The 13,304-nt window shown below is 39.6% G+C and overlaps 1 protein-coding gene across 1 annotated transcript; it reads left to right on the top strand.

The window, feature by feature from the left end:
* Positions 1 to 225: 225 nt before the first annotated feature.
* Positions 226 to 12,482, top strand: LOC139132112 (uncharacterized). The gene is made up of 7 exons (XM_070698503.1): positions 226 to 537; positions 8,453 to 9,197; positions 9,462 to 9,497; positions 9,915 to 10,025; positions 10,739 to 10,870; positions 11,653 to 11,784; positions 12,373 to 12,482. Exons 1-7 carry the CDS (start codon positions 421 to 423, stop codon positions 12,480 to 12,482), a joined length of 1,383 nt encoding a protein of 460 aa, XP_070554604.1. The 5' UTR covers positions 226 to 420.
* The last annotated feature ends 822 nt before the right edge of the window (positions 12,483 to 13,304 follow it).

Genomic DNA, 13,304 nt, shown 5'->3' with positions numbered 1-13,304 from the left:
CCCGGGTTTTATCTTAAATTGTCGGTTACGGCAGTTCTAAGTCATATTTTAGATGCCGGCGTGTAGTTTATGACAAGTTCTGTGTGACTTTGGTCTAGAAATTTTCATGATTCAGCAAAAACTGGGAATTTGTAAACCAAATTTATGAAAAGACTCAGTTACTCCATAGACAGACTTGTAATAAGATCAAGAAAGCATGTAATCGGCGCATGATGAACAAGGATTTGACGTGTATGGAAGTTGGGCGGTTACACCCACCTGTGCAGTCCACCTGCAATGGATGATAGTGCGCTGTGCACTATGGGTAACCCTCTTGCGATGACATTGGCACCGACGCCTCTCAGAGAAGCACAACCATTCCTGGCTGCAGTAGTTCTCATACTCGTTTGGGTTTCTGGAAATTTTGACGGAAGATAAGCAATGCGATTTGCAACGGCCATCGTTTTGGCGGCTGCCTGTTTGGTAGCCGTGCAGGCTGTCAATCAAGAGAAGAAAGAAGAAATCAAACACAAGAAGATCACGACTTCGCAGCAAAAGGTAAGAGTATGCGTTCACCGTTTTGCGAAACCCGCGAATGCAGTGCGGTTTTCTTGAACAGCAGGTTTCATTTTAGCAATATATCAGGGAGTTTTTCATTTATTGTGACCAGAATTAGGCCGGCAAATTCTTCCCTGGCATCAGTTAAATAAGTGAACCCCTGGGTATACCCGTTGCACCAAAAAAGAAGACCCCTCCTAAGATGTAAAGACTTCTTTGTCAACTTAAGAGGGTGGGTCATTCACATTGTTTGAGTAAAACTGCATTCACAAGCGCCTCTGGAGGGGGCGCGTCGATAGAATCCAAAAATAAGTTCACAGATTTTTTCGAAAGACTCTCTTCACACACTAACACTGCGTTCAAATCTCGACTTTTTGACTTGCTATAATTTTGAAATCTCCTCTCAAAGGGATTTAACAGAAATTGCAGGTGGGTCGCAATTTTTTGCGAAAGCAGTTTTGAAGGGTCATAAAATTTTAAGCATGTATTTTGGGGAGGGTTACCATTTTTTGCACAACTGCAAATAAGCGAAATGTGGCCAATAAAGGGCTTCGTACTAAAATATCACATCATAATACACGTTTGTCTATTGGAAGAACTTTTAGCATTTTTTTCCTAAAAACAAGCTATACCTTTACATTTAAATATGTGTGATAATTCATGTAATTGTACTTTGCTTGAAAGTGGCAGGTAAAAAGTGCATGTGTGTATACAAAAAATTGATATTTGGATTTCATTGATAATGTTGTTTCACTTTACATTTTAGTCCATTGGAAATCTATGAATGATACTTTTGCAATATAAAACTTAGTCTAGCAATACATTTGCAGACGTTTGATAGTTGACATAAATGTGTACTTGATTGGAATAGAGTGGTTACAACTCGTATGTGTACAAAAATTTGACTTTGGAATTTCACTGAAAATGTTGATCCTTTATATATGGGAGTCTATGACAAACGGTTCTAGGACAGTTACCATCCAGACAAGTACCCTCTGGACAATCACCACCAGACATTTACCCCCGGCTAATTACCACAAACCATTTACCACCGAGACATTAATCACCAAAAACATTTACCACCCGGATATTCACCCCCAATACTATTTACAACGACAATATTGCTTTGTCAAAATTATTACTATTTTCGAAACACCTGACATCACTTCTTGGTCTTTTGGCCAGAGGTCCATATATCTTTCTTTCATGAATTTGACTTTGTTTGTGTACCGTCTATTTACTGTCTGTTCTGTGCTGTTTTTTGTCTATGTTTACAACTATTGTCTTACAAATTTTGACCTAGTGTTATTGGATTTTGGATTGGTATGATTGCGATTATTTTAAATGGGAAATAATGGAAAAAGAAGGTTCCCGAACAATCGCGAAGACTGTGTGTGCATCTTTTCTAGTACTGTATCCTGCTGGGCGACACATGATCTACCTTTTACTATGCCTCGTAATGTTAGTACACATTCTAAATTTTACCCGATGCCTATCAGGGAATCGAACCCGGGACGCCTGTACTAACCACTACGTCACGCGGAGTATCTGCGGCTGTAAGTTGAACTGTTAATGTTGAACTTGACACTGTATGCCTAACCATGCATTATATGATAAATGAATACTATAAAATTACATTAAAATAACAACTATATGGAGTAAAAAGACTAAAATAATGTCTCTTTACGAATCATTTTTGGCTTCCCCTAAACATAACCTTGTCTCTAATACTAAGCAACTAATAATATTTGTCTCTTTTTTCATTTTTTATCGTTTTTAAGGTCAAAACTGGGTTGCATCGAAAGTTACACACATTTTCAGTTTCATGTTTTACGGGTAGAAGGTGTGTTAAATGTTTCATAAAATATTTACTAATTCCTTCATCACCAATATATATAATACATTCCATAAGGCTTTTTGAATCATAGACAGTGTCTACGCTATGTCAAAACAAAGTTGAAACTGTTTGAGAATAAAGATAATGAATCAGACGTTCTTTAAATGAATTTTTAACAGAGGGGGTAATTGTCAGGGTGGTAAATGTCTTGTGTGGCAATTGTCCGAGTGGTAAGTGTCCGTTGGTAAATAGCCGGGGGTAAATGGTATGTGGCAATGTTCGGGGACTAAATGTCCCGGGGATAACTGTCCTGTTACCTGACAAACTGTGAATATTTTTTTTAGCGAAAAACTTGCTATACTCGTGCATATATAGACGTTGGATAATTGACATAATTGTACTTTATTAGAATAGGATTGTTACAAGTGCAAGTGTGTAAACTTTGATTTGGAATTTCACCGAAAATGTTGATTCACTGTACATTGGAGTCTATGAGAATAGTATGAATTACTTTCTCACATACTAAATTAACTAAATATGTGCTTTAATAAGTGTCTGGCAATTGATAAAAATGTACTTTATTCAAATAGAGTGTTTAAAAGTTCAGATGTAGACAACAATTATGATCATTGGAACTTCACCTAAAATTTTATTTAATCTTATGATAGTCTACAGATGAACTATAAAATATTTCCCTGATAAACCTTACTATATCTCTAATAAGCAAGTAATCGGAATTGTCTATTGCCCTCAGCCAGCTAACTTTACAAGAAGACAAGCCTCAGAGTTGACAAGGCAAGATGTTCATGTGACAGATAATTATACTTTTATTCAGATTTACAGTTAAACTACTTCAGCAAATGAAATTATGTAGCAACTCACTTTTACTTCCCAGAATATTATTAGCACTAAAAGTGCTTTTTGGCGGGACGGATACTTATGAAAATCAATTGAACCTCCCTCCGCATGTGCTGTTTGAAAAATAGATGACCCCCCCCCCCCCCGTTTGCAGTTTTCAAATTTAAGATGACCCCGGCGTATCCCCGGCCGTGATAACTGAACGCTCCCTTACAGGTAAAGGCACGTGTCATAATCTTGTCCCTTTCTTTGCTCTGCTCAGACTGTCTTATTATCACCTGTTACCTGTTTAACGCGACTCTTAGCGTCGTGCAAGCTGCAACCGTCCGTCTTTAGCAATTTCCAGTATAAGTGAAATTCGTAACACGTGTGGTTGTCATAAACACTCTAAACTTGACTGTTAAATGTTACATCAACCGTAATTTCAATTTTCGCAATTGCGATAACCATACATATTAACAACATAATATATACACATATACAACAACAACTGAAGTATGAAGTTTCTGATACAGATGGCATATACAACGGTTAATTTCAAAATCTGGTAAGATCTTAACAAAATGATTCTAAAGTTTGTTGTGTAGTACGTTTCTTCATAGTTTATTCTCAGCCCAGACTGGCAATCCCTTCTGGAAATTTACTTCAGATTCAGAAAATAGCAAGGGGGTACCCTTCAATCATCAATTCCCTGTTTTGTGGTTGTCAGTCTCACGATAGTTTGAGAAATATGTAGAAAACGTCCGGTCTTTAAAGTTCCATTAGCTGTATCTTCTTGCGATTTTTCCGTTAGTTTTGATTGAAATGATCACTGGCTCATGTTGAATAGCCTGTCAAATAACAGAGAATCGCATATTATTCGGAAACATTACGTTCCCTACAACTAAATAACATGTGATTTTACAACGAAAATTTCAATTTTTGTCCGGACAGAAATACAAACTCTGTTGACACGCGGATTGCAACGTAGGCATTCTTCTGCACCTGCGCGAGCCATTTACAGCAATTTCAAAATAAATATTCATTACTTATGCCCGGCACTTACGTCGTAGTCCATTGTCCGAGCACGTTGCGTAGCCAGATGTCTGGCAATCCACGACGCAATGTTGTTTTGATCCCGCAATAAACGTGAACTTGTACATCTGGCGTGATCGCGGCGTCACCATATCTGTGTTCTCCCCAGCACGCTGAGCATGCCAGACGTCAACAAACGAGCTCGGAAGGGCAACACGTTTGAACAAAAATTAGCAGTTTTATGTGGCTATAACATCACTAATCATGTTTGTTTCTTCGTATTAAAAACAACATTTTGCAACAAATATGAGCCTCCAACATGAAATTTTCCGAGGTAAAAAATGGTCAAAAGTTACAAATAATGGCCCTTTAAGAGTGACGCCGGCGCTTCAGCTTGTCTGCATGTGTTTTACAAAACTATGGCAGCTTGCCGTGCAAACAAACCGACAACTAACAAACAAAGCCTCATTGATTTTAATGGCTCGTTATCTGCACGGGAGTCTGTCAACTGCTCTGAACCAACCGGTCGACAAATGTAGATGCGATGCGTTCCCATTCCTCAATACTGCATATCCGATTAAATATTTGTCGTGGTGTCAGATTATCGTAGGCGCACATCAGCAAAAGTTGCAACTTTTTTCACCTCACAGCATATTTTAACAGACCACAAAATTCATCAAAATAATTTGGTCAATTTGGTCTGTCATCGACGCAACTCGTGTCGGCATTTAATAATGAGGAACTGAAGTATGGCAATTATTCTGTTTTTCGAAGACAATTTGAACGAAACCACGAAATATATACTCATCGACTACACTCCTTTTTGACACCTTGTACTTGAGAGGGAACGTACAAGCTACTTAAAGTAGGTTGATGTGTGAATCGTCAGTATTTGACGTCAATGGTTGCAACAATTACGAAGATAAGATGTGGATCCTTGCTTTTCAACATCCATCAAACGCGATGTAGTTTTTGATAAGTTTGTTTAACACAATCCATTCTCCAAAAGTAAACATTGCGTCAAAGACACTTGGTTCTTGCCCCAAACTACAATATGAAAATTTCGTCACGATTAAAAGATTCTCAACTATGGTTGCTTCTAGGTAATGAATTCCAGGTTTCAAAGCAATCAAAATATTTAATTCAGAGAACATTATTTTTTTACCAAAAATGAGAAAAAATTGCCCTAAAATACAAATATTAAAATTTCACCACAGTTTTAAGAATTCCGACAGAAGACAACCCTAGGATGAAGATTATTAAGTTTCAAATCAATACAACAAGAACTTTGGGAGAAAATGATTTTTTGACCAAAAATGAGAAAAATTGCCCTAAAAGCACACATATAAAAATTTCCGACAATTTGAACAAGTCTGACTGATACTAATCGTAGGATTATGCATACCAAGTTTCCAGGCAACGAGACGAGCTCTTTTAGAGAAGATTTTGTGACCAAAAACGGGGAAAATTGCCAAAAAATACAACCATCAAAATTTCACGACAATTTTCACAAATCGAACCTGCATACTAAGTTTCCACAAAATCTGGCCTGTGGTTACAGAATTTTAGCAATTTACAGGATATCCCTTTTTTTCTCCTTTGCATATATTTGACATGACATGTTCATTTGCACAAATTCGCATCTCTAGTTCCTTAGTGCATCTGTACACCAAATACTAAGATGGTAAGTGCTGCGGTTTGGGAGTTTTTGATGTTGACGGACACACATCCACACATACATACATACATACATACATACATACATACATACATACATACATACATACATACATACATACATACATACATACATACATACATACATACATACAGACAGACAGACAGACAGACAGACAGACAGACAGACAGACAGACAGACAGACAGACGCCGTCGACCTACCATAAAACTCTTTTTTGTATACATACACATATACCAAATGTGATCTAAAAATGCACTAGCAACCAAAATACAAGGGCAGACTTTTACAACCCATCCATGACCCTCCAGTGTAAGTGCTGTGCAATTTCTGTCACTTTTCTATAAGAGTTTCGATATCGACTGGCAAACACTCGTCTCCTTAAAAATCCCTTGCATGCAATGTTTGAAAATCACGTCACAAACAAATAGAAACATCGTGCACTTGGTAATTCCATTGTCACGATGGACACATTTTCATTACGCAATGTCACGCGTCATTTCTTAACAACTTCTTTGTAAATTGTATGCGGTCCGCTGCACACAGACAGTCGCACACAGACAGTGTATCTGCATAGTCCTGCTGTTAGTCTATTGGAAAGCAATCCGGCATCGACATGTAAATCGGTTTCCAATCTTGGCTTGCGTGAACCTCTTTGCCTATTTAATGAGCGTGTGAAAGCGAATGGTTATTGTCTGGCATCATAAATGCGATGCTGAGAAGACAATGGTCACAATGACATTCTATCTGGATCTTGATACCTGTTTGTCCGTTGGCTGGTCGTTAATTCTAGATGGCATGTGGAATACGAGCAACTGACAGACAGATAGACAGACAGACAGACAGAGAACGGCGGGGAGACAAGGGATAAAGAGAGTTGGTTCGATGGATGGATGAGCGGACGACAAACGGGCAGATCAATCTAGGGGTCCGACGTAACTGTAGTTTCGACATGCATGTGTGTGTTCACGTTACTTGTCTTTGTACAGACAGACAATAAAATGCAGGAAGCTTTCTTTCGAGGACGTGATGGGGCAAACATTGCTACCTCACCTGGCAACTTCCCTGCCTCTCTCAATGATAGCATCCCATTTAGCATAGCTTCATTTTCTATGGATAATCTCATCCCCTGGTACCTATACTCTTCTATTTGTTGAACAATCACAGTGATCACGTTTTTGCGATTACAACAGGACCTGGACACCTGAACAACAAATCAAAAACCTAAAACGTTTAACATGTCATTCGGAAACATTAAATAAGACGTCATAACGATTCAAGCTATGAAAAAAAATATCAAGTAAAGTTCTGTGTTATATTAAAACAATATTAAAAGAAACGATCACACCAACGGAAGACCGGAGCAGTCCAGAATATGCATTATTTAATCATTAAAAAGGCACAGTGTTTTCATGAAACTTCATCAAATTTGAACAGGCTGGCTTGGCAAGAATATGAGTAAGATTCCGAACTCCTCTTCTTAATCATTGAATTGGCGGGGACTTCGAGACCTAAGCCAAAGCCGCATAGTATTGTGTAAGTTGGAAATCGCTTTTAAGTAATCATTACTTCATCCGCAGTTTGTTTTGATGCAATGTCCGGCGATTCTATTGTGTCTGTTTCTTTTATCTTGTAGCAACACCCAGTGTCAACTTGTCGACATGTGTTGTATCACTGAAGGCTTGTCACGTGTTGCTGACTACTCAGTAGCAGTGAGGACATTGCATTCTTGCACACCGCGCAATGAAGTGTTGGTATTGCTACTTCCGATTCTTTCAGTATACTTTATGGAGTCTGATCAGCAGACATTGTGTTCTTTTTATAGCACGTAAATAATTAACATATTCAAAAGTCTATAGGTATTGTCCTGTTGCAAGTGAATCTTGTCAAAATTCATATTGTCCACAGCAAAGTTCATGTATATCGTCAGCGGCGCTCTTCACTCTTACTTTGTACATATTTTGGCGATATCCCCCCCTCTCCCGGTGTCTCACCAAGACTCTTTTTCTGGAGGTTCTAACGTTTATATTCGTTGCCAGAAAGACATAACAAGTATGCCATATATATGTGATAATTTCAATGGCTTTACTATAAAGGAGTCACAGAGCTCATCCATGTTTATTTGCCTCATATAATTAATCACTAAGGCAATGTGGGCGTCTCGAAAGTGAAAGATATATAGGCCTAACCCTAACCCAAACTTGCAATGAAACTTTCAACAATACACGTACCGAACCGAAAATAAAAATCAGGGGTCACCGTGCAAAGTTTGGTACCAGCGTAAAACATACCCAACATTTACCGATATTGTAAATTCAAAGTGGCCGCCATTCCTGCTTTACCTGTATACGGGGAAATAAAATTTTTTACTTTTCAAAAAACATATTGAAAATTTTCTTACTCTAAGGGCTCTAAACTGAACACTGACAAGCAGTAGATGATAAAAAAAGTAAAACTTTGCGAGTCTGAATATTCATCCAAGAGGCACATTTCACATGTTTCTTCACAGAAAGACAACCTTGTTATGGAGAAAAAGAAGGAACTGGAGCGCTTGCAGAAAAAGATGACTGCGCTCAGAGAAGTGAAACATCTTGCTGAAAAGACACGAATTGGAACGCCAGTTGAAAAAAAGAAGGCCACAGAGATGATTGCAAAGAACAAGCGCCAGGAGAAAAAAGAACGCATCGAAAGGAGGCTGGATGCTCTGAGAGCAGCTAAGGCGAAGGCCCACTTGGCTGGTGAGGCTGACGTCGGGGTGCCCATTGAAAGAAAAGACGCTGAGACGACTGAAATGAAAAGGAAACTGGTTCCTCACGTTGGGTCCCTCGTGCACAATCTAAAAGACGCGATGTTTGACGGTCAAACGGCACACATCGCCGACGAGAAGTACCTCAGCCTGAAGGAAAAGATAAGCGCCGAACTGAGGAAGACGGCGGTCGAGATTGAAGGGAAGCGCAATGAGCTGAAGAATGCCAAGGCAACACACGACAACGACGAACAGACAATGACAGAGGGAAAGGCGAAACGAAACAAGCAAACCCGACACAAGGACCAAGAGAAACACGCAAACACACTCCTCGAAGAGAAATTGCGACAGCTGAAGAGAAAGAAGGCTACAAACGCAAAGGCCGAGAAACTGCTTGCTCAAGCAGTGAAGAAAAAGAAATCAATGAATATGTTTGAGGAGACGACGCGAACAGGGAAAATGAACCCAAGCATAATCCAGAAACGCAAAGATTTAAAGAAAAACGTCGGTAAGCTTAAAATTCCAGTCGCATTAAATTTATCGATGCATGTCGCAGTCTCAATCTTGCCATTGTCGCTAAAAAAATTTTGTCGCCGCCATTCCCCTGGAAGAATCACGACAAATTATTGTTGACTCAATGCGATATTGTTTTATGTAATGTCGAGAATTAAAATCATATTTACGAAAAACTAAAATAAGTAAAAGGTTGACAGGAGAGTTGAAAGTGCTCAGGTTTTACAATCTTCTTTGTTTCTTTCGTTTACTTTTGAAGTTGATTCAAGAAATGCCAAGCAACTATCTAGTGCAGGTGAGCATAATTATTCTCTTGTGACATTGAACAACATGTGTGATTGCGTGGAGTGGTGGATGGAACTCTTAATCCGCTATTCAGTTGATTGCTGTCCAATTATAGAGTACTATCCGTGAGACACAATTTGCTTTTCAACCAAAAATGAGAGCCAATGGTAACGTTCACAGCATCAGTGTCTCCGTCTTCATGCGTTTCTTTACTCTTTCTGATGTGGGGTAAAAGTTTACAGCTATGTAATGATATTCAAACCTACTCTCTGACAAGAGACAAGTACGATTTTTTAAAGTACAAAACCGATGAAATCGCTCTCCTGGAAAATTTCATATGTTACGACTTACAAAGTTTCATATCGAACTCAAATCTCGGGTCCAATGCATATCATATATATTTAACCTCACGACCTTCCCTTCACAGCAGATTGTGGCTATGATGACTTTTCCTGTGCGAACGGCAATTGCATCCCTTGGTACTGGGAGTGTGATTTCCTTGATGACTGTGGCGATGATTCAGACGAAGTTGGCTGCGGTAAGTAAGAGTCAGATAAACATAAATTTTACTAACAGACAGACAGACAGACAGACGGACGGACGGACGGACGGGCACAGGCAGACAAACAGACGGAGACGCAAAGACGACGGAGAAATCAACTGACAAACAACTACAGACAGACAGACTGAGACATGCAGATACAGACAGATAGACAGATCGAGAGTCCGAGAGACAGGCTGAGATAGAAAAAAGCTGTGATAGGTAAACATAGAAACAGATAGACAGATGAAAAGGCAGAGACTGCCAGACAGAATGGTCAGACAGACAGAAATTAAGAGACAGAGGTAGACAGTCAGACAGAAACAAACAAGGAGAGACAGATAGAGGAAGACAGACTGACAGACAGACATTGCACAAGGAGACTGAAATTGACTCACTTATAGTCCACTCCAGACCATCATTGTGCTGTATATTATGTGCAACATTCGCATTGTATAAATTTATTTACTTAGACTGTATTCTTGACAGTAATACCTGCTTTGGCTGCTCTTTCCTGAATAGATCTTGAACTTAAGTTAATACCGACACTTTATACATGAAGCAATTTCATGCATGCCTGTACACCTCTGCGCTTTTGCATACAGTGTTTTACTTCACCGAGAAGATACCCTTTATTTATAAAAAAATGGTGTGTAAGCTTATATGCATGTATATTACAGACCCATATTCAGAATATTCATCATTTTCAGGAACACTAAGTTCGTACGGGAACGGCTGTAATTATGACGAGGTTGCGTGTCCTAACGGCTATTGTATCCCGTACAGTTGGCTGTGTGATAATTGGGATGACTGCGGTGACAACTCCGATGAAGAATATTGCGGTGAGTTCTGACACTTGCTCCATCCCTTTTCCCTGTCCTTCATTTTCTTCGTGTCTTTTTGATGTTTGTGTCTGTGTAACACCCTTTCGAACTGCTTGCCAGAGTTCATGCTGACGTTGCGACCGTCAGTATAGCAGTAAATGATAATAGGGTGTCCATACGGCTGTGTAATTATTGTTAGTCAGAATTATAGTCTTCACAAGCATAAAGTGTTTATGATCATCAGTCATTGAAACAGTTGTTTCATTGGATAACCTCAGAAAACCGGTTTCTGAGAGGATTGCCTTCTGTCCTGTCCAGAAGTGTTTATCGGTATGATTTACATTGCGTGCAATGTTGGAGGACCCCCAAACTGAGGTTTCCTCGTGACCCCCCCCCCCCCACTTTCTCTTTCAGTCCCCTCTGCACGTTCCTCAGTTCCTTCCCCTACTACCGAGGGAGAAATAAGGATTTCCCGAGTTCACGACACTGATCATACGATTTGAAATGTTTACAAAATTCACTAAACGGAAAAACAAGCTGACAAGGTCAGCGCGCGACATTTTACATCACCAGCGACCTATATGATCGTGTTTCTGAGAGATAAATTTATATGGAAAACACTGACTTCCATGAAAGGATGGGGTAAGCATCAACTGACTTTAGAAATGACTCGACATCAGCTGCAATCAAACGGTAACTAGAGCAATATCGTACCTTCTTCTGCCAGAAATCTTTCACTTATATATAAACACCTTGTGCTGTAAACGCCATCTATAATAAGCCGCTATCTTTCACTTCAGAGTTCTCATACGTCTCTGAAGCGGGTTGCCGTGGCGACGAATTCGAGTGTGTGAATGGAATGTGCATTCCTCATCACTGGGAGTGTGACTACATAGACGACTGTGGCGATATCTCGGACGAGCAGAGTTGTAGTAAGTGTGTCATAGTGCTAGTAAATTCGACTTTCCTCGATTTAAAATTGTATCCGAGAATTTGCAACAATGATATTTTTGGTGATTTAGTGTCATGCAGGAAGTCGGTATAATCCGGTGAACAGCTGAGAAAAGGGAACGATCATTTCTTCATCAGCCAGTATATGCTACTGTGGATTTTAGCTGCTGATCTTCCGATCGGCAAACTTCGGCTCAATAGTACTATCCTCTCTGTCTCTGCCTGGCTCCCTTTCCCTTTCCTCTCACTCGCTATGTCAATTAAGGGAAAGGTCCTACGACCCTGTGTACTGCGCATTTAAACACGAACAAGGAGACGCGCATGCCCATGTAGCACAATGTTTTCACTCCCTTAAATTGATAAATATGGCAGTACAGTAAGCTGGAATTGACCTTGCATTGACCGTGCATTGATTCTTTAACTTGATTAACGAGCGCTTTTAGGATGGTATTCCTTATCACAAAACTACTCAAAAGATTGACTCAGTCCATACAAATCATCAAGCATAGGGCTACCTCTACTGATGAAGATGCAAATCAAACGTATTTCTTTGTCTTTGCACGACACAGGTTGCAACTCATACCAATTCACGTGCGCCAATGGGTTATGCATCCCTGACAACTGGCAGTGCGACGAGTGGAATGACTGTGGCGACATTCTGACGAAGATGCTGCGGTAGTTCCATTTCTCACATCATCCACACGAACACGCAGGCTCAATGACGACCCTCCGAGAAACCTTGCATCACTGTTATGAGTGATTGCGCATAACAAACTGCACATGAGTATTTTCACCATACGTCACGTTGAGACTCGTTTAAGTTTGAAACCTTATGTGAACATTTTTGTGCCAAAACATTAGCCTATGCCAAGCGAGGTAAAACAGATTTTTCTGCATTATTTTTGATCGTGGACACGAGTGTAGATATCGTTTTCGACAAATTGTCGCACGTTATCAGTGTTCTACGCTTTGTAGAAAATGTAATAAAATTTTACGGTTTTAGGTTATGGTATATGCTCTTACGAGTGCGTGGAGTACGACAACACCGTCTCACTCCAAGAAAATAACCTAACTTAAAAGTTTGATCAATGTAAAGTTTTAAAAGATTTTGCCACAGCTTCTTTGGCGAATTGTATTTAATTTGCCTTTTCCACCCACGTTCTATCATCCAGTTGTTGTTTCGTTCTCTCGGTCAATCTTATCTGCATCTGTTGATTTTAACACCTATCATTTTGATCTACTACATAGAATATTGGACATCACAGCGATACTAGAACAATGACAGAAAAAGCTGTTCTTGAGAGGCAGTAAATCTAAAACTAGTTAGTTAGAGATGGTTTAGCCGTAGGTTTCAACCTCAAAAGCGACTCTTTCATCCTGATTTCGACTTGAAAGAAAACCATCTCGTTACTGAACACACGATGACCGTAGAAGGGAGCTGTCATTATTTATTACCGGGGGTCAGAGGAATTTCATCGGAAACTCTGAAATTTCGATTACC

Source organism: Ptychodera flava, chromosome 4 (genome assembly GCF_041260155.1).
Source record: "Ptychodera flava strain L36383 chromosome 4, AS_Pfla_20210202, whole genome shotgun sequence".
Taxonomy (NCBI): domain Eukaryota; kingdom Metazoa; phylum Hemichordata; class Enteropneusta; family Ptychoderidae; genus Ptychodera; species Ptychodera flava.
Note: the sequence above shows the minus strand (reverse complement) of the source record. Positions and strands in the feature narration are given on the sequence as shown.

Bases quoted from the DNA above. Each gene is read 5' to 3' on its own strand.
- LOC139132112 (XM_070698503.1), top strand. From the start codon at position 421: ATGCGATTTGCAACGGCCATCGTTTTGGCGGCTGCCTGTTTGGTAGCC. The intron at 9,498-9,914 runs GTGAGCATAATT...TTCCCTTCACAG, and splicing joins CAAGCAACTATCTAGTGCAG to CAGATTGTGGCTATGATGAC. The intron at 10,026-10,738 runs GTAAGTAAGAGT...CATCATTTTCAG, and splicing joins TTCAGACGAAGTTGGCTGCG to GAACACTAAGTTCGTACGGG.